The 22,262-nt window shown below is 47.6% G+C and overlaps 1 protein-coding gene across 15 annotated transcripts in view; it reads right to left on the bottom strand.

Annotated features, from left to right (window-relative positions):
* Positions 1-22,262, bottom strand: part of ZNF536 (zinc finger protein 536) — a 487,963-nt gene that overhangs the window by 255,209 nt on the left and 210,492 nt on the right. For 14 of the 15 annotated variants that reach the window (XM_055235799.2, XM_055235801.2, XM_055235795.2 and 11 more), the window contains one exon: positions 10,219-12,390. In XM_055235799.2, the coding sequence (XP_055091774.1) occupies positions 10,219-12,388 (2,170 nt within the window). In that variant the 5' untranslated portion in view covers positions 12,389-12,390. Of the gene's footprint in view, positions 1-10,218; positions 12,391-12,739; positions 12,778-22,262 lie in introns of those variants that run through there. The other variant, XM_055235805.2, reaches the window with a different exon arrangement.

Genomic DNA, 22,262 nt, shown 5'->3' with positions numbered 1-22,262 from the left:
TCATTAGCTGGTTCTTTACAGGAAAACTTTGCTGATCCTGGTGTGAAATGTTCAATGACAAGAAAAAATATGACATACATTTCAGTAAGAACTTACACAGAAGTATGTACTTTTTTGCTAACTACATTTTTAGTTGCATAAAAAGGACTGGAAAACTATGAATTAAAAATGTCCACTTAGAGTTTGATAGATCAGTAGGGTGACTAGAGTTAACAATAATCTATTGTACATTTCAAAATAGCCAAAAGAGAATAATTCAAATGTTTCTAGAATGGAGAAAAGACAATATTTTTTGAGACAGGGTCTTGCTCTGTTGCCCAGGCTGGAGTGCAGTGACACAATCTCAGCTCACTGCAACCTCTGCTTCTTGGGCCTAAGTGATCCTCTCACCTCACCCCCCCAAGTAGCTGGAACTACAGGCGTGTGCCACCACTCTGGCTAATTTTTGTATTTTTTGTAGAGACAAGTTTTCGCTATATTGCCCAGGATAGTCTCAAACTGCCAGGTTCAAGTGATCTGCCCACCTCGGCCTCCCAAAGTGTTGGAATACAGGCATGAGCCACTGGGTCCAGCCAAGATAAATATTTAAGGTGATGAAGGTCCCAATTACCCTGATTCGATCTTTACACATTATATGAATGTATCAAATTAGCACAGGTACTCTAAAATCTATACATAAACTATGCATCAATAACAAAACATTTACTAGTTTAGTGAAAAAAAAAAGTGTTCACAGTGATTATTCCTGAGTGGTGGTAGGCATACACATTTAATTTTTTTTATTTTTTATTTATCTGTATCTCTTAAATGTCCAAGATGAACAAGAATTACTTTATAGTAAGAAAAAAAGAATAATGAAGTCATTGAACAACAACAGCATCATAAGGTCAGTGAACAGGACTCGTGGAGGAGACCAAGTGGAAAGGTTTTGTTTGTTTGTTTGTTTGTTTGCTTTTGAGATGGAGTTTTGCTCTTGTCGCCCAGGCTGGAGTGCAATGGCTTGATCTCGGCTCACCGCAACCTCCTCCTCCTGGATTCAAGCGATTCTCCTGCCTCAGCCTCCCGAGTAGCTGGGATTACAGGCACCCGCCACCAAACCCGGCTAATTTTTGCATTTTTAGTAGAGATGAGGTTTTGCCATGTTGGCCAGGCTGGTCTCGAACTCCTGACCTCATGTGATCCACCTGCATTGGCCTCCCAAAGTGCTGAGATTACAGGAGTGAGCCACCACACCCGGCCCCAAGTGGAAAGGTTTTGAAGGTCACTAATAAGGACATTTCCGAGGGGTCTGGCCCCAGTCAGGGACGGACATGAACACTGCCAAGCCTTCTCTCTCAACAAGGATTATGATGCCACACAGCAGCTTTGCTGAGGGATCACTCCAATTTTTCAGGGCAAATTACTGAATTTTTAAAAAATGAAACGAAAATAAAAACACATATTTTAGCAACAAATTTAAAAATATACATACTTAGCAATAAAGAGAAGCACGTATCTGTCTTGTTCTTCAAGAAAACCACCACTGCATACACTTCATGTTGAACTCAACGTTAACATGTTGGACATGTTCCAAAATGCCTCTCAAGATGATTGAGGACAACTGAGAGTGTCCAAAAGCCATGATGACAACCACCGTGCTAAGAGTTTCTGGACATTACTTTAATGAAGAGAAGAGAGCACTGTGGCGCGATCCTGTTTCATCGTGCATCAAATGGTTTTGGAACTGAGGTCAAACAAAAGAAAAGAAACTAGCGTTGGCCAAAAGTTTAGTCCTACAAGTTGCCTCTGTAAAGGAAAGGACTGATTTCTCTGTGAAATGTCCTGGGCCCCACAGCTCAGAGTAAAACTGAAAGGTTCCTAAAGGTAGGCACTGCTTGCAAGAAAAGCTGGAAAATGACCCCGTCCTTTGGAAGCAAGTGAGGAAGTGTTAAAGCCAAGCCCGTCCTCATGCCCACATTGGAGGCAGCCTCCTGGCTGGGCACGGTTAAGGGGAGGGCCGGCCTCCCATGTGGTGTGGTGGGCAGCCAAGCCAAGGAGTCAGCTTGTGCTGTGCCTCTCGCTTCTCCCAGACACATGCCACATGTCACACAAAAACCCCAAGGCTCACAGCAACAAAGAGATGGGTCCCACAAGAAGCTAAGCCCTGGACAACATTCTCTTGGGGGTGGTGGAAACAGGAGGCAAATGAATTCTGCCTGGACCGCTGCCCTTGCTTTCGGCATGGCCCCCGTTTTGCCCAGGCCCACCCATCAGGTAGCTGAAGATGGTGTTTGTTCAGACACGCATTGTTTTGGGACTCTGCGGTCTTTTTTGAAGATGTGGCTCAGAGAAAGGATGGTAGCAAATCTCTGTGCTTAGTTTGCCCTGTTTGTTGCAAGCTGAGCCGCTGAGTTCTAGATCCTGTCTCACAGGCACATTTCAGAGGTACAGCACTCATTTCTTATATTCTGCTAATCAACCCTGCTATTAAAGGGAAGGAGCAGTCACTGACCAATCCCGGCTGGCGCCACCCCACCATACTCACAATATGCAAGGACTTAGGTGAAGAGAGGACGCAAAATGCAACACAAAACAAATAGATGAAAATACAGCCCTAGTAAACCTAAACCAGATCTGGCTCGAGGAGGGCCCCACAGACAGCAAAGAGCCCACATGCACCCCGAGGTAGACCTGTCTTAGCTACCTGGCTCCCAGGAGACCCCAGCCCGGCTCAGGTGCCTCAGTGAGCAGGTTCTGCCCAAGAAACAAGTCCCCCAGCTCTGCCCAAGTCCTTTTCCCCTAAGTTCCTTTTGGGGGTGGGGGGACACAGCTTTCTGAAAAGGGCTTTCCAGATGGCGCCTGGCTGCGGCAGTGCCAGACTCCACAGCTTAAGTAAATGTTGCCATCGCCCCATCCTGCCAGGAAAAGGCAAGGGGGACCCATGGCCGCTCTCAGCTGCAGCAACGCTCACTTTCTGGGGAGATCAGAGTCCCCCCACCACCTGCCCACCCCCCCGACACCATGTACCCCTCTTGGAGAGCCCCTTTCCTCTGCATTTGCAAGCCTCGCTCAGACCCCGCCTCCTTCCTCCACATGCCAGCACCATCAACAAGGGTGGAGAGATGCGACCATCAGATGCCGACAGAGGAGAGGAAGGCGCAGGGAGGTGAGACACCCAGAAGGGCAGCAAACAGGCCCAAGGGTCACAGATGGCAAAGGTTCCAGCCCGATCATCACGGATTTGGGAAGTGTGCACAAATCCAATCTCCTGATCTCTGCAGGTGTTTCTCCACCCCTGCCATCAATGCTGCGAAACAGCTCTACGGGTAAAGGAGTTAACTACTCACTCCCCTGACTTCCCAGGCTCAAAAGGCTTCCAAATGCTCACTGCACAGTTCTTTCCCATGAAATTCACTGTCTCCATCTCTAGATCTCCAAGTATCCCCACGGTCTCTCTCTAGAACCCAGTGGAATATCGAGGCCAGTATAACGGGCCTTGTTGAAGCCAGCCCTGTCCCCACTCCTTTGAGACATCAGGGCTACCTGCCAGAAACTTCTCAGGGAGAAGGGGCAGACCTGGGAAATGCGCTCAGGTGTAGAGGAAGAAAGTCTTACCTTACCCTTCCTGGGAATGCACTTCCTATGAGCAGGACACAAAGCTTCAAACCAGAGAAAGAATTGGAAAGATAAGCAACCTGGCAGTGAAGGGATCTGGGCGGCCAGAAGGACCCCAATCTGCCCTGTATGCAGAGGCTGCCCCAGCTCTGCAGAAGTGGCCCCTGGCAGGGCTCACATAACACGGTGGGCATCATTTCCCAGCTACCTGAGTGCATGGTAAGCATGCGAGTGGGTAAGAGTCAGACCCTGGAAGCTCGTGATACCTGCTTCTGGCCAAACCATCAATCAGGGGACACCTTGTGGCTGTCTGCAAAGCAAATTACTAACTCCCGCCCAACACACCCAAGGTGGTGGTCAAGACCTGAGCCTGGAACCTTCCATTCCAGTTAATGGAAATCAACGCAGCTAATGCTTCAAGCTCTGTTTTGAAAATTGACCGCTTAATTCCTTGCCTCATTGTAACCTGTCCTTAGCTAATCTATGTTTTCCTCATTTCCATTAAATTTAGGTTTAAATGAACTTTTCCATCCCTTGCGCTAACATGCTTAGGGAGGAGAGCTTCATGGAGCTCCTCAGAAGCTCAGTGGGCAGGAGTGTTGGAAACAGAAGGGCAGCCCAGGCAACAGCGGTGTCCATCCCACAGATGGGCCAAGTGAGGCCGCCGGAGAAACACATTTGAGTGACTCCTCGGCCTCGAATCTAATCCCTCACAAGCAAAACCATGTCCTGCCTGTTATGTCCTGGAGCAGAGAGGGTGCTCTGCCTCTGCGATTTTATGCCACACATCTCTGATGTTACACTCCCAGCTTGAAGACTTTCAGAGCCTGTGCAAGTACCCTCTTTCTGAAATGCCAAGTGACCGTGGAGTGGCATCAAGCAGCCCCGGAGAAGTGGGATTTATGGCTCCACGTAAAGGGGTCAGAAAGATGGTAAAAGCCGCGAAGTGTTACTGATTGTTCCCAAATCATAGCTTCTAAACACAAGATGATACAAGTTCACCAAGTGAATGGGAAGTTTATAAAAAGAAACTGCTGGTAGGCATCCGGCTCCCGGGGAAGCAGGACGATGTGACAGCCGCACATGAACCAGCATCTGAGAGCAACGGCGATCCCGGCACGAGCAGGGTGTCCCAAGTGGACAGACCACCCTTGGGCCCCAGCGGAAAGGTGGCCGCCAGGGGAGGACACGAGGGCCTCTGACCCTGTGCCTCATCTGACATTCCCCAGGAGCCACCTGACCAGCCGGCTTATTCGCCTAGGCGGGCGGCCACCTCAGCTCTCGGCTCTCAGCTCGGGGGACGGGCCTTGGCCAGCGTCCGCCTGGGCACAGCTTCGGCACACACGAGCCGAGCCTCCGTAAATCTCCGCAAACACGGCGGCCGCCTGCACACGCTTCCACGGCAGGGACGGAAGGGCTGCATATGGCGCTCGGCTTTCACAGCTGAGCTTTAAAAAAAGTGCAGCTTTTCATCTCACTGAACCAGCTCCCAAATTAGGAGGTGGGGAAGGGAAGCTGGAGTTGGGGTGGGCTGGGGGCAGAAAAATAAGGAAGCAGGGGACAGGGGGAGCCGTAGGGGGAAACTTTAAGGCTAAATGTGATTTTAAAAGGAATCTCAGACTGTGATCTGTTCATAAGGTCCCTCTGGAAAATTAAATAATGTTGCCTATTTGTCATCCCCAAATTGACTAATTTCAAGTTCCTAATACCATTTTTAAAATGATTTTTTTAAAATACATAACAATGAAGGAGTCTGTCTAAGAGGGCATCACTCACATGCTTGAGCCTGGGCTAAAAAATTTTTAAGCATTATTTATAAATGGGATTATTGTTTTCCAAAGTTCTGCTCCACAAAGAGATTAGTTGCCACCATGCCCAGGGGGGTCTCCCCAAGTCCATTTCAATTCCCTGCCTTGAGGTGGAAGGTGGTTGGAATGGAACAGGAGGAAGAAGCCTGCTCCGGCAGTTTTCCTGGAATTGCCTGGAAACTTTTACTTTCTGTTTCCTCTGCTGATAATGACTGTCTTCGGCTCTGCAGCCAGCTCCCCTCTCCCCCCCTCCAGCCCCCTGTTGCTGCAGCCTCCCCGAGCTCCGTGTATAAAGTTTGGCTTTTGCAGCAGGAAGCAGCTGGGCCAAGCAACCAGCGAATGATAATGACCTCAGAAATCTGCTGTTCGCTCGGCAACAATAGGGTGCTCAGTCTACTGGAAAATTGTGTTCATCAGCTAACTCTGCTCAGTTACTAATTGACATTGCCAAATATTTTAAGAACAATTGGAATGCACAAGCAAAAAAAAAAAAAAAATGAAGATCTTAATCCTCAAACTCAAATTTTTTTTCTTTTTCTTTTTCTTCTTTTGGGTGCCTGGATTTGTTTGTGTGTGGAGCAGGCACTGGTTATCGTGAATGGGGGCAGGGAGGGGAGCCACATGAGAAAAAGAGGTGGAAAAGAAAGAAAATCTATCATATCACTATACACCCCATGTAAATGCGAGAGCGCCCCAGATAAAGGCCTTTGATGCTGTGGTCAATGGGATGGAGACCCAGCATTTCAGGAATGCAGCTCTAACAACAAAAGAAGACCTCGCAAGGCTTTTAGCCCAGCTGACCAAATAATCCTTGTCCGTCTCAAAATATTATACCAGAAGTAGTAGGGGTTAACAATATTTTCATCTTCGCATCTCTCCCTGGCTTTCCATTGATCCTGTAACTTAGCCGACTTTCTTTAATGAACAGAGGGTCAATGCATTCAATTACCCCCTTCCCACCATCAACACTTCGATTATCCCCACTCCAAAATTATGGTGAATTCGGAAGGTAACTGCCCTGTTGGATATAATGAACAGTATCGTTTCTTAGTACATTAAGTTTTAATTATTCTGAGTGTGATTTCCAAAGCAAAATCTGAAGAAACAGAACTTTGGTCGTGTTCTGACTCAGAGCAAAGCTAGGATTTGAGCTCAGCCTTAGAGGAGGTTTTAGAGAAAGATGCAAAGATTAATGTCATAAGAGTGTTTGCACGCAAGCCAGAAATGAGGAGGCATCGAAACAGCCACCCCACTTTCGAAATGTCATAAAAGAGTAAAATTTATAAGCTGCTGCTTTCCAAATAGTTTCTCTTTGCATTGTACACGGAGGCTACATTGAATGACATTGACCACAGTGTGAAATTACTGGTAAGTCAAATAAACAACAACACAACAAAAATAAAACAAAGGGGGAAGATGGGGAAGTGATCTGTGTGACTAGTTTTGTCCATTTTCTGTTAGAAAATATGACCTCTCAATTTGTCAAAGGTCCTAGTTTTCACAGTTGATCTTAAGCTTGGTTCTCAGCAGTTTGGAGAGCCAAAGAACAAACACATTTTCTGGTTCACTGGAATCATTTTCACATGTTCACTGATTCAAACATTCTTTTGCTCACATAACAAACAGCTGCATCCCACATTAGCCTAGCCAGTGACAGTCGCCCATCTCGGCAATAACTGTTTGATTGCAAACTTGACCCCTTCTTCGTCTCGGTCTGAGCAAGACATTTTTAAACAGCCACTCCGTTCCCAATCCTTCTTTGCAAAGAATTACATCAGATAACAAAGGACGTCTCTGCCACTCATTGTAAGCCTTCTTCTAGAGATCTGTTCTAAGAGGCTCTGTAAAAAGGTTTTTTATGATGAATTCAGAACTACTATCATGTTAAGAGCAGCGATTTATAAAGAAGAATTCATTGGTTAAGATCTGAAAAAATAGTTTCTCAGGCCCTACTGACCCAGTTTTCAACAAAAAAAAGAATCAAGTGATGCAAATTAAGTTTTGCGACATTGTTATGCAGTCTGAGAAATTTGTAAAACCGTGTTTTGCAGTTATTTCTTAATAGAAGCCTTAATAAGTACTTCTTTCTTTACTTAAGGGCTTAAAGATTTTTTTCTCTCTCTCCTTCACCTTGCAGGTTTCTCTTTAACAGGTAATAATAAAATACCCATTGTATCCAGATTTTTATTTAAATGCTTATTTTAATCGCACTTCTATACAAGTCAAACTTGTTGGAAATAAGAGGGAGGACTAACCAGATTTGGTTAAGAGTCCTAAATCCCAGGGAAACCTGAATGCCCCAGACGCACAGCTGATTCGGGTTGTATATTGGTATGCCCTCAATTCTCCTACTTAGTCAGAAAATTATGAAAGGCTCTAATTTGAATATGAAGAAAACAAAGAAGTCAACCAGAAATGAAAGAATCAGTATTCACAATTGTAAAATACTTCAATGAGGGGAAATAAAAGTGAGAAGATAACCACAACTCAAGTATAATTCTCTTTTGAGTCATGAGCACGGTTCGTTCTTTTTAAGCAAAATGGGTTTTTTCAACCGAGCACTGAGAGATAGGCAAGCAACAGAGATAGGAATAGCACGAGGCTATCACTTGGCCAGAAGGTGAGAAAAACATGGTAAACACGTCATTAATGAAGCTGAACATTTGGTGTCAGAATATTCTGCTGAGACCCTTACATTTCAGGAGGTCTGAGAGAGGAATGGAAATCTGTCAATGTTAACTCCATGTCACTCTAAAAACTTAGGGGAACCAGTTTGCTGTCTGCACCCTGTCCTGTAAAGGTCCTAATCCAGAATCAGAGATGATACATGCCAGAAGAGAAGACCTCATCCTAGGAGGCCAGAAAGAGCTCCTCTTGACATTGGGACACCTGGCACTTGGCTGCTTCTCGAGTAGGGATCTATCTTTACATGGTGAAAACCCTTCCCTCGAATCTTAGTATGTTCCGTGTGGCAATCGCTCCAGGTAGTGTGACCTCACACCTCCTTGGCACTCATGCTGCTGGTTAGACACTTCCTAAGCGTCTCTTCAGTAATAAATCCCAAACAAGTCTAGGACTCCAGGAGTAGACAGTGTGTTTCATGGGTATTTAAGCAGCAGCATTAAGTGCTATCGGAATCTCTGGAATGTGCAGACCAGATTTATGTGTCTTAACAATTCTTTACTGGTTTGTAATAAGCCGGCAGAGTCCCACTTTATTTTAATACTAATTTTGTCCTAGAAGAAGAGTATGCTCAAGCATGACTATAACAGCAAAGCTAAAACTGGCATCTACTTAATAAGTACAGCAGTGAATTTCCTCCAAGATCGAAATAGGTATCTAAACCAAAGAGTGAGGGGGGGATCAAGAGAGAAGAAAAAACTTTTAAAAAATGACCCTCAATAGTGTGCTGCTACGTCTTTAACTGTGGGCAAGGCAGTGCCTCGAGGTGCCTCAAACTGTCTTTCATTTTCTAGACTTAATGGCTGATTGCAGAAATCAATGTTGCCATTAGTAACAGGGTATTTGTTATGGCATGATTTCCTCTGTTGTTAGGCTGCAGAATGATTACAGTATTAGCGAGGTGCTTTCTTTATAAAGGGCTAGAGATATAACTTTCAATTTACTACCCATTAGTAAGGGGCTTTGGAAATATGGATGAAGGCAACACCTTACCTGCTGTTAGGTGGTGATTTTAATTTAGCCATCTGAGGCTAGCATGTTTTTTTTGTTGTTGTTGTTGTTTTGGTTTTTTTTTTTTTTTTTGAACTGGGCCAGGAAGCTTCATCATTTCACAGACATTTTGATGACAGATTTTCTGCTTTGCTATTTTAGACCCCAAAGCTGTATCGCCCGTGTAACACAGTACAATTTAAGACATAACAGTCGTGCGTCTGTGTTTCAAACGCCTGTACTTTTCCAAACCATCAGAGGAAAGTGGTGGGGCTCTTTAGGTCACATGGATCTGGCAGGTGAGCCACGTTGTAATTTTGGAAGGGGCCGGAAGATAGGTTTGGCTTGGGGAGGCAGACTGTGGTGCCTGCATGAGAGAATTATGGGAATACGCTAAGGGGGAGAGAAAGATGGCGAAGTGTGGAACTTACACATTCACATCCAGGGATAGAGCAGAATGCCAGCTCCTGAGTTCTAGAGACGAGATGATGGCCGACAGCATCAGGCCATGAAATGGGGTTGGACAATGGCAAGAAAAAGGTAGATTATGCCCACTGAAAAATATACCACCTGGCCATCTCCCACACAACTTTCTTTTTTCTTTCTTTCTTTCTTTTTTTTTTTTTTTTGAGACAGTGTCTCACTCTGTCACTCAGGCTGGAGTGCAGTGGTGTGATCTTGGCTCACTGCAGCCTCCCCCTCCCAGGCTCAAGCGATTCTCCTGCATTAGCCTCCCGAATAGCTAGGATTACAGGCATGCATCACCACATTTGCCAGATATTTGTGTTTTTAGTAGAGAGGGGGTTTCTCCATGTTGGCCAGGCTGGCCTGGAACCCCCGGCCTCAAGTGATACACCCGCCTCGGGCACCCAAAGTGCTGGGATTACAGGCGTGAGCCACCGCACCCTGCCTCAACTTACTTTCTTGGTAGCCAGTGTTCAAGGGAAGGCCTAAGAGGTGAAACGACGGCCCTTTCCCTCCAGTCAGGGAGGGAAAGAAAGGCATGGCCCAGTGTCCAACCCACCCATGTCCTCGATCAAGACCCACTGGCCATGGAACTGACCGGAGGCTTGGGAGCAGAACCAGGCAGCCCTGGGCAGGGCTGCTGTGCAAGCTGCTTCTCCCCGCTTCTCAGCTAACCTACCTGAGGAGGATGGCGAGGAGGGGTGCGGGCTGTCCTCCTGGGCACTCCCGGTCTGGGAGAGACCGCCTCCGACCCCGCTCTCCTCGGTGACGTTGGAGGAGCCCGGCGTGGTGGAGCGGCTCACCGACTGGGACTCCTGGTCACTGCCCGAGCCACGCCGCTCATCCAGGCCCACGTGCAGCCCATCCTCCTCGCCCTTGCGGTCCCGCTTGTGGACACGGGAGTGCACGACCACCTGGTGGTAGGTGCGGAACACCCGGCCGCAGTCGGGGCACTCGGTGGGCTTCTCCTTCATGTTCCCAGGAACCTGCAGGTTATACTCGAGAGTCTGGTTCAGCCCATGTGACAAAAAATCCCGACTGCTTTCTAAAGGGTCGAGCTTACTTGGCAGGTCTCTCTGGCTGCCCACTTTAGTGCTGTGAACCAAATCAGCAGGCATTTTCTGCTTGGAGCCATCTGCTCCCACTAACACGTACTCCCGCTTCTCCTTATCAAACAGAACCCCGGCGTTTGCCAAAGTGTCTTCGTGGTTGCGCTGCAGCGGATGCTCTTTAGACAAGAAGCCATGTTCCATGGCCATGCCCCTGGCCATGAGCTGCCAAGCCTGGTAGCTGTTCACAGGGTCCATCTCCGCAGCCTTGGCAGCCGCCTGCAGCCGCTCGATGCAGCTGGATTTCAGCGGCGGCACGAGGTTGAGGCATCCCAGGAGGGAGTGCTTGTCCCCCTCCGGGACGCCGTGGGCCATGCTGGAGATGGGAGACAGCAGCTTCCCCAGCGCTTCCTTCTCCTTCATGGGCAGCTCGCCCTTGCCATAGAGCTGGCTGGGCTCGCTCAGGCCGGCTTTGTCCGGGGCCATGAAGCCGCTCTGCAGGCAGGAGAGGTACCTGGAGTACAGGTTGGCGTGGGCCTCCTGGGACATGCCGCCCATGGGCACAGGCACCTCGGGGTCGCTGGGGGACTTGTTCTTCACCGACAGCTTGTTGAGGTGGACCTTCATGTGGTTCTTGAGGAACCAGGGCTCCTTGAAGCGCCGGCCGCAGATCTGGCAGCAGTGCTCAAAGGAGTCTTTGTGCTTGCGCATGTGGCCCTTGAGGAACCACGCCTGGCTGAACACCTGGCCGCACACCTCGCAGCGGAACTCGTTGGCCGACTGCTCGCCACCGCCGTTGGGGCCCTGGCCCTGGGCCGACTCGGCGGTGATGTGTGCCTTCTCCACGTGGCTGATGAGCTCCTCCTCCTGCGAAGCCGCGAAGTCGCACAACGTGCACTTGTAGGGCTTGTGCAGGATGCGGATGTGGCGGTCCAGCTCCTCGCGCTTCTTGAACTTGCCCTTGCAGAAGGTACAGCGGAAGCCCGCCGCCGGGGCCACCGCGTCCTCCTGCACGCTGGCCGGCTTGGGCGAGGGCACTGGGTGGGCCACGTCGGGCACGCTGTGGTTGGCCTGCAGGGCCAGGGTGCATGCAGCCAGCGGGGCCTGCTGGGCATGCGGCGGGGGCTTCAGGTCGGGCCGGGGCTGCAGCAGGCTGCCCTTCAGCTGCTTGTCCCGCAGGATGGCGCGCTCCTCCAGCTCGTGCAGCAGGCGGTTCTCTTCGCGCACACGCCCACGCCCCTTGCCCAGGTTGCCCAGCTTGTGGGTCCGCAGGTGAATCTTGAGGTTCCCCTTCTGCGCCGCCCTGTGGTCGCAGTACGGGCACTTGAAGGGCTTCTCGCCCGTGTGCGTGCGCATGTGCAGGGAGAGGATGCTGTTGAAGCGGAAGCGCTTGCCGCAGAGCGGGCACGGGTACTTGCGGTTCTTTCGGGCGTCGTCCTCAATGTCGCTCATCTGGGACATGATGCCCAGGTTCTGCCCGTTGAGGAACTGCTGCAGGTCCACCCTCCCGTTGAGGCTGGTGTCCACCTCCCGGCCTAGCTGGTTGGCCAGGAGCGCCATCTGACTGCCCATGGGCTGGCCGCTCATGGGCACGTGGGCCTTCTCCTCCAGGGATGCGGGGGGCTTCTCCTCGGGGTTGGGCCGGGGATGGAGTTCGGGGAAGGCATGGCTGAGCTGGGAGGTGATCTGGTGCAGCTTCTGACTCATGGCATACTGGCCGTTGAGGACGGGGCCGCTCAGGTGGGGCTCAGCTTCCGGCTCCGCCGAAGACACTCCAAGGCACAGGCTCGCTTCTTCCATCCCTGAAAAGAGAGGCAGAGTTCAGATCCGTGCCAGGTGCGGCTGTGGCGCCATGAATCAACAGCATTGGTGGGCAGGAAATTTGCATTTCATGCCTTACCTACACATAATCATGCTAAGGAATTCTAGTCAAAAACAATAATAAAAAATGAATTATTAAATGCCAATTATGCAATATGGCATTGCTCCTCCAATTTGTTTTGGCGACAGATCGTCTTCCTTGTATTTTCTATTTACAGACTGCAATTATTCATTCACCTTTAAATTATTAATGTTTTACCACTTTCAACACCTAATAACAAATCAAGGGTCTACGTGTGAAACTTTTTCTCCGTTGCCCCATTGTCGCACTTGTAGCTGTTGGTTCCGTCCAATGTTTGCCTGAGAGCAGAATGACTTTCCCTGTAAGACCAAATAAACCCACTTGGAACTTCTGTTTCCGTTTACTATATTCAGTACATTCACCAGTCTGAGATGAAAGAGATCATTTTATGATTTGGCCAAAAAAAAAAAAAAACTCAATGGCATGATATTTACTGGTACATAATAAAACAAGATAATGTTTTGGGAAAAAATAAAGTAAAGGACAGGCTTTAGAACAATAAAAGGGATTTTGCTTTAGTCAACAAAAAGTGCAGTAATATCTCATTAAGCTGATTAGTATGCTGCTTAGAAACAGTACTAGGTGCTGTAACACATGATTATAATCATAAAAATCCTTCAGTGTTTGCAAGGAAGCATTAACGAGGTATATTAAATTTTAAGGAGACTGCGAGTAGCGGCTTTGCAAACCTCAGAGATTAAGATTTAACCCTTATGTTACGAAACACTGTTATTTTGTCATTTGGTAACTGTGCCCATCAAAAGAAGTATAAATTATCTCCTGACGGAATCTTAGCAGATTGTTGAAGTTGTTCAAATTTGGGTCAAAGGAAACACCGATACCTTATAGTGGGGCTCTTCCCATCCTTCAATTGCAAAATATCCAAAGCAGGGACTTTGATTGGGTTTAAAGAGATCTTTTATAGAACTAGATAAAAACCCATTAAAATCCAGGAATGATGCCATAGGAAGTCTCAACCAAGTTTGAGTGTTTTTAATAACTTTCCCAATATACAATAATGAGTACAAATTGTACCTGCAGTATGTGTTTTGCAGAAAATTAGAACTCAAAGTTGTTTGTTAAACACTATCGTTCAAAGCTGGTCTGCATAATTGTCTTTAATAGTCCTCTCTACCCCCTCTCCAGCCTGTGCAGAATGGCTAAAGCCAGATGGTTCCAGGGAGGGCAGAGGAAACAGCCCCTTCCACATTGGAGCACGTGGGGAGCTCAACTTTGCAAGGCAATGAACCCCTGCCTGGGATCCTTCTATTTCCAGCTATGTCTCCCACCTGAAGGAGCCCAAATTTGTTTCCTGCCATTGGAATCATCTTTACACACACCTCTCCTCTTGCATCCCATTGTTTAGATGTGTTGGGCAGCCAGGTGGTCCAGGAGCTGCGCTTAACCCCAGCCAGTACTGATTTCTGGGCTAGGCGATTAACCAGGGAGACCTATGGGGACAGAGCTCAACTGTGGAGGAAGCACAGGCAACCTTGGCAGGGTCTGCTGCTTGCTGGGCCTCCCGCCGGGAGACTGCGTGGCACGGAGGGTCTCCAGTGGGAGACCTGACTTCCTTGGCAGGAGGAGTGGGGTGGTGAGTCTATATTTCAAGGGAAGGGAAGAAAGAGCCATGAATGTTTATTTCCAGGAGGCAGAGGGATTACAGTGGTGGTGCTGTGCCAACTATGTCCACGAATGAAAGATATGCACAACTGTGCAAAGCGTGAAGACACACATAAAGGTGCATGGGCACTTGCCGTAGGAGAAGGCTTCCAGCTTGTCATCTTTCCTTTTTGTTTCTGGGGGCCGTCTACACTCAAATTTTTTTAAAACACGCGGGCCCATTTTGGAGGTTGGTCAGAAAAAAGCTAATATCCCATGGAGGTTGCTGCATTCATTCAACAAACTTACCAAGATCCTTCCACGTGCCGGTCCCTAGCCTTGCCACTGGAGACATGATGGTGGACAAGACCCACCAGCCCCAGGACTCATGACACCCACTATCCAGCGGGGAGGAGCAGGCACAGTGTACAGAGGTTGCTGGAGGCTCCAGGCAGAGACTGGTGGCCCCAGGGCCCTGTCTGGCACCCTCTCTCCACCTTCGAGCCCCATACAGCTGCACTGGCTCCTCTTCTGAGCCAACAGGGATCATGACCCTGAAGCCATACAGCATTGCTCAGAATTCCACCCAACAGCTCCATGGAAGTTTGGAAAGCCCAAGGCCAACAGGGCTGGCCCACTTCCAAAGGCTGCCCAGTTGGCCAGCTCAGAAGACATGAATCCAGGAAGACGGGCTATTTTCAGGTTGCTGCTGATGAGCTGATGCCAATTCAGCAGGAGGGAAAGAAGGCTGAATGTGCAATGTGGCGAGACTGCAAATCAGCTTGGATGAGGGGCATGGAGTTGAAGACCATGTCCCCCAACACCACCACCATTCATGCTATGCAAGTGACAGCTCAACTCGTCAAATAAGGAACGTGAGAGTTTTCAGGTTTGGTTTGAGTATGGAATTCTTTTATTTTGTTCAAATCTATCTATCTGTCTGTCTGTCTGTCTGTCTATCCTGGCCAGAGTTAACAAAGATTTGTAACCTCTTTAAGGTCTTTAAATGCCTTTGCTAGATCCTCAACTGAGGATAGAATGTTCTAGAACATGCATGCTGCCCCAGCTCTTTCCATAGTTGGCTCTGTTCTTATTCTTGCGGATCTGAGCTCACACATCCTTTCTCACAAAAGCCCTCTGTGTCCACCCTGTCTGAGGCTGACACCCCAGTCCCTCTCTGTCTCCACATGTCCCTACATAGCATTTACCATGGGGGCAACGTTTTGTCATTGGTCCTTTTACAGACATGGTTCGTTCCCGTGAAGGCAGAGGATATGTCTGTCTTGGTCAAGGATGAAGCCTTGGGTCCTAAGGCAGAGCTGGCTTATCTTAGGTTCAGTATGTCCTGAGTGAATGGATGAATGAGTGAATAGAGACTCACTCTAACCTCAACTTGATGTGGCCTAACCTCGGCCTTTGCACAAGTCCAGAGCACCTAAAATCAGTCATGTGACCTAACCTCAGCCTTCCTACAAATCCAGGAGCACCTACAATCAGTCATGTGACCTAACCTCGGCCTTTGCACAAGTCCAGGAGCACCTACGATCAGAATCAGACAGAGTTAGAAGGGTCCCTGGCTACCACTGAGAAGCTGAATGTTCAGAAACCACCAAGAGAAAGCCACCTCTGGCCGGCCATGGTGGCTTATGCCTGTAATCCCAGCACTTTGGGAGACTGAAGTGGGCGGATCACTTGAAGTCAGGAGTTCGCAATCAGCCTGAACAACATGTTGAAACTTTGTCTCTACTAAAAATACAAAAATTAGCTGGGTGTGGTGGTGGGCACCTGTAATCCCAGCTACTCAGGAGGCTGAGGCAGGAGAATCACTGGAACCTGGCAAGCGGAGGTTGCAGTGAGCTGAGATCACGCCATTGCACTCCAGCCTGGGCAACAGAGCGAGACTGTCAAAAAAAAAAAAAAAAGAAGAAAGAAAGAAACAAAAGGAAAGGAAAAGCTGTCCATACCCCTAACTCTCCCAATCTAGGTGTCCATGGTTATCACCCCAGGCTGACCACCCCTGATGGCCCAATTGCTGAATACTAGGAGACACAGCAATGGTTCCCTTTAGAACTTCACTGACCGTCACTGCCCATGGGAGACCCCAGGGTTTCAGAGGAGCTGGCCAGCTCCCTAGGAGATGCTTCCAGGATACTGGTCCCCAGCCCTTGAATAAGCCTGGGAGAAGCCTGTGCAGAGCCTTACTGGGAGAAAGGACCACGACAGTCAGCTTAGAATCTTCTGTGATTCTTCGAGCAGGTGCAGCCGAGGCCGCTGCAATGGGGCAGTCATAACTGATGCCTGCTGCTCGACTTAGAGCAAGAAAGGGAAGCACGAGTTCCTGGAAAGAGTATGGGGTAATTGGTGTGCTGTCTTGGCGCCAAAACAGCCGAGGCAGGACAAGCTGGCCCCAGGCCCGGCCTGGGACTCACAAAACCTGGGTCGGCCCCAATTTCTCCAGCCTTGACACTTCACCCATCCAGAATGTGTTTATTCCTTACCTTAGCCATTCAGTCAGTATTTGCCAGGGAACTTCCACGTACCTGTCCTCGAGGGCCTGTTCATCTAAGGGGCCAGTGTGAGCGAGTGTCCACAAGTAACAGGGGAGCAAGGAAAGGTCCCTTTGAGGCTGAATGCAAAGCTGGGGAAAAGATAAACCATCGCAGCTTTGGTGTCTAAGGGTGTGTATGTGTGTTCGTGTGTGTGCATTAATTATATCTGTGTTGAGGGAAAGGTGGAGAGTCCCTACCTGATAGCCCTCTAGAAATGTATACAAATGCCTACACTGGGAAACTAAGGCATCATTTATCCTACTGTTAAAGGATTGAATTCAGCTGCACATATAAGAGCTCATGGGGCTGGAGGAAGTGGAGCTGCCTGCAAACGATAAGACCTGTTGGAAGGGACTGGACGCAGCAGCTCACACCTGTAATCCCAGCACTTTGGGAGGCCGAGCCCCAGGAGTTTGAGATCACCCTAAGCAACATGGCAAAGCCCCATCTCTACTAAAAATATAAAATAATTAGCCAGGCGTGGTGGTGCGTGCCTGTAGTCCCAGCTACGTGGGAGGCTGAGGTGGGAGGATCACTTGAGCCCAGGGAACTTGAGGCTGCAGTGAGCGATGGTCTGTACCACTGCACTTCAGCCTGGGCGATAGGAGAGAGACCTTGTCTCAAAAAACAAAAATAATTTAAAAGATAATTTTTTTAAATTTCAAATAAAAGTCCTGCTGGAAGGTCTTATTATCCCTTTTCCCAGCCCACCAGGGAGTGAGCCTTCCCTTTCAGACTATGCTGCTCCCTTACAGGCCCCATAGGGAATATCCCTGGAGGGGCCTCCTGCTATATCCCACCCCTAACCCTGCTGCCAGAGCACTTTAGCCTACATGCCCCACTGACCCTTCACTCAGCACTGAGTGACCCAGGAGCTGGAGTCACAAATTATTCACCTGGACTGACGTCCAGAAGAGGTTTTTCTAGGTGTTTCTAGGATTTTTTAAAATAATTTCCCATCTTATGTTTAAGTCTTTAATCCATGTTGAGCTAATCTCAATGATGGGTATACATGGACATAAAGATGGAGATAATAGACCCTGGGGACTCCAAAAGTAGGGAGGGAGAGAGGGGAGGGAGGGTTGATAAAATTACCTATAAGGTACAATATTTGCTATTTGGGTGATGGGTGCACTATAGGCCCAATCCCCAGCATTATGCAATATACTCATGTAACTTAACAAACATACACATGTACCCCCGAGTCTAAAATTTTAAAAAAAGAAGCCGGGGCCAGCAGAGGGCAGGCCATGATCCTGGGCTTAAGGCAACTGGGCAGCCAGGACTTCGAATAACCTCCGCAAGAACTCATCAAACCAGCTCACCTGGGCAGAAAAACCCTTAGCACAATTAAAAGCAAGCAAACAAACTGCTAAACAGTGAGAACAGCTTGCCCCTGGCCTTCAGTTCATTGCCCCAGCCTGAAACCTATAAGGAAGAGGATCAATAAACCCTGGTTGATTGATGGAAGGAACAAATGAATGCATAATTTACCTAACTCTGCAAAGGCAGCCAAATGTCCTTACCGAGGCTGGACAGTTAAAGGCCACTGTAAACTCTTGTGTTTGCAGCAGCATCCCCCCAACATAGAAACATGGCAACATTCCTCCCCCAGCCCTGACCTTTTCTGAGCACAGGGTCATGGTGGGGCACCTTGGGGACTCAACTCGACAGTCGATATTGATGAAGAACTAAGCTAGGCTCTCGGTGGCCATGGGATTCTTCACCACAGTGTGGGAACCCCTGTACTGCACCTCTAAACACAGGCAGGGGCCCCTGGTGAAGGCTTCCAAACATTACAGGTTTTCTTCTTGAACAATGCAATTTCACACATAGCAAATGAAACCCACCATTGGGTGCACAGATTATCAAAATACATTCTGTCTCATCACTGCCATCATTGCAGGTACTGTGAGCCATTCAGCTGCCTTTGATGGTGCTAATGGTTATTTTGATTTTGCATTTCTGCCTTCAAGACTATTTCCTGTGATATCAACGACAAAAGTTTTCACTTAACTCTTCCAATAGAGAACCTAATTGTATCTTTCACTCAAAATGAAATTTAAAACTATCAGGACACCAGAGATGCCAGCTGCTACTAGTCTAAATAAATTTTACACAAAAACACAGTTTCATTTTGCTAGCACAGAAAAAAAAAGTAATCTTATGAATAGTCCAAAAAAATATAGATCTTGCCAGTAAGTTGTATGAAAGAGCTTTTTCCTTATACCACGAAAAAGAGTCATTGGAAAATAAAATGCTTTCAAAATAACCATTTGCACTGGATTTTAAAAAATCAAGTATTGTTGTCTAGCCAAGCACAACTAAATATATTCCCTTTTTCATCGACGTGGGTGAAACTGCTACCTCGGAAGCCTTGTAGGAGTCCCTGACCTCCAAGTTACTCTGCAGGGTCTAGGACTCGGATTCACAGCAAGGGGGTTTCCAAACACTATCGTGGATTTTACTCAAAATCTTCTCATAACATGCACTTCTAGTAACAGGCAGACCCCATTCCTGGAGGCTCACGTGACCCTCAGTCTGTCCCTGAAGCCCACCTTGCTTTCTTATGCTGACGGTAAACAGTAATTAAGACAATTTCACCTAGAATACAATGGCTTCTTATTAAATACTATTTTTCCAATTGTTGTAGCTCAAACTGTTTAACTAAGGTTGTTATAAGCATAATACACTCCTGTTCTGAAATACAGAACACCAGACTACTGAACCTTTTCAGGGTCATTAAACAGCTGTAAACATTATTACAAAAATAAACCAGAGATTTCATGCTTACATTTTGGCCTAGAGCTTGCTATGCTGAGCAAGTGCATTTTTTTTTCATCTCTTACAATCAACACTGGTGACATTTGGGCATCCAAACAAATTACATCACAAACATTACCGGGGTGGGCAAGATACTGAGTGGTTTATTTGCCAGATGATTAATAGATGAACAGGAGGGCAGCACGGGTGACCTGTTCCATTTTGACTGATGTGTAGACAATGCCATGAGAGGGGGCCAGAAATAGTTAAATCCTTGCTGAATTTATGAACAAAAATACCATATTCAAATCAGGCTGTGGAGAATGACAACTGTGTAACCAACAGAGTCAAGTTGCAGACTGTAGTCAAATTCCCAAGTGTCCCCTTGGGGATGGAACATTGGCCAAAGTCAAGGCCCTCACTGCCTTGAGTAGTAAGCAGGATTTGGCTGGGCTGGCTTAGTATGTGGTCCCATGGAGCCCCAGGCAGCTTCCATGCTGGTAGGACAAGAGTTGGAGAATTTGGGAAAAGAATTTGAGTGTCTTCTCCCTGGAAACTTTGGATGACTTCAAAATTCTCAAAGACGTGACCATTTTCGGTTTGGGTTTGGTGAAAAAAAAATTCTCAAAGGCAAAGAGCTTCCATCACTGTGGCTTTTGGAGTCTCTGCTGAAACTGCAGCCCAGAAATGAAGACAGATAATAAGCACAACAACATCAGATGGAAAAGAAAAATGGCCACAAAGAGGTTCTCCTGTCATCTTCTCAGAGTAGAGAAGACTTCTGGTCTGGACCCCTGGGTCACCTTCTGCCTATATCACACAAAGCCAGGCAAGTAGGTGCTGGGGATGGAATGAAGACAAGTTCACATGGGGTAGTTGTTAAGACTATGGACTGTCCTCTCAATAAAAAGCAACAATCCTCAGCAGCAGCAGCAAGAGCATCACCATCATCACCATCATCATCGCCATCACCATCATTACCACCATTATCACCATCATCATCACTATCACCATCATCACCACCATAATGATCACCGTCATCACCATTATCATCAGCAGCAGCAGCAGCATCACTACCATCACCATCATCTTCACCAACATCATCACCAGCATCACCATCATCATCACCATCAACGGCATCATCATCACACCATCATCATCATCACCACCATCACCAGCATCAGCATCACCACCATCACCATCATCATCACCATCATCAGCAGCAGCAGGATCATCAGCATCACCACCATCACCATCATCATCACCATAATCACCATCATCAGCAGCAGCAGCATCATCAGCATCACCACCATCACAATCATCATCACCACCATCACCAGCATCAGCATCACCACCATCACCATTATCATCACCGTCATTATCACCATCATTACCACCATTATCACCATCATCATCACTATCACCATCATCACCATCATCAGCAGCAGCAGCATCAGCATCACCACCATCACCATCATCATCACCATCATCATCATCACCATCACCATCATCATCACCATCATCAGCATCAGCATCACTACCATCACCATCATCATCATCACCATCACCATCACCATCATCATCACCATCATCAGCATCAGCATCACTACCATCACCATCATCATCACCAGCATCACCATCGTCATTACCATCATCAGCATCAGCATCACCACCATCACCATCATCACCACGATCATCATCACCAGTATCATCACCATCATCATTATCACCGTCATCAGCATCATCATCACCATCATCACCATCATCACCATCATTAGCATCAGCATCATCACCATCATCAGCAGCATCATTACTACCATCACCATCATCATCATTATCACCATCAACATCATTATCATTAGCATCACCACCATTACCACCACCACCACCATCACCATCACCATCACCATCATCATCATCACCACCACCATCATCATTATCATCAAAATCACCACCATCATCACTATCATGGCCACCACCACCACTATGTACATTAACAGGATCCTCATCTTCATCATCTTCCTTCTCTCCATCAAAATACCACCTGCCAACACTGCTAGGTACATCACAATCATTATCTCATGTTAGCCTTATACAACCTTAGATGATTGGTGCTCTGTTATTCCAATACAAAAGATGAGGAAACAGGGGCTCAGAAAGTTAAGTCATGAAGACATGCCAGTGGACAGGCTGGCTTTTTGCAACACATTTATTCTTGTTTGGCTGGATAACGACAGTTGGAAGCCAGCTCAGTCATTTGGGAAATGCCTGGAAAGAAGGAAGCCACAGCCATGGGCAAGCTCTGAAGAGGCCAAGGAACAGAGGACACACAAAGACACAGGCCAGGCAGTGAAAACAAGTGGAGCAGACATGGCAGGCACTGCAGATGGAGAAATGTAGCAGGTCTGTTACTCACTGACTGGTAGACCAGAGGGTCACTCCCTAAAAATTATCTTTAGACTCTTCTGTTTTCTTAATATATAGAAGGGCTGATAGATTATTCCACATTCTCCTGTAGAGTCAGGTGGCTTATTCCCCCAACTAGACTGGAGTAATGGAAAGAGAATGACACCTGAAGTTCCAATGACATGAATCCAATTGCCTGCTCTCCCACTAGCATCGGTGTGACCTTGGTCCCCTGCCAGAGCCTCAGTTTCTTTATCTCTCTAACAGACTGATAGGCTGTCCTATTCACTTCAAGGGATTTTGAGAGGGCACAGGGGGTTGTGGGAGAGAATATGAGGCATTTTCTACCTGTGCAGTAACGCTTCTTAGATGCTGACCACAGCAGTTAGCATAGCTTTTTAGATCCAGAAGCCCCCTTAATCTGGTAGCAGAGGACATGCTGAGAGGGGAA

This window comes from Symphalangus syndactylus, chromosome 13 (genome assembly GCF_028878055.3).
Source record: "Symphalangus syndactylus isolate Jambi chromosome 13, NHGRI_mSymSyn1-v2.1_pri, whole genome shotgun sequence".
Taxonomy (NCBI): Eukaryota; Metazoa; Chordata; class Mammalia; order Primates; family Hylobatidae; genus Symphalangus; species Symphalangus syndactylus.
This window is presented reverse-complemented; position numbering and strand designations above follow the sequence as displayed.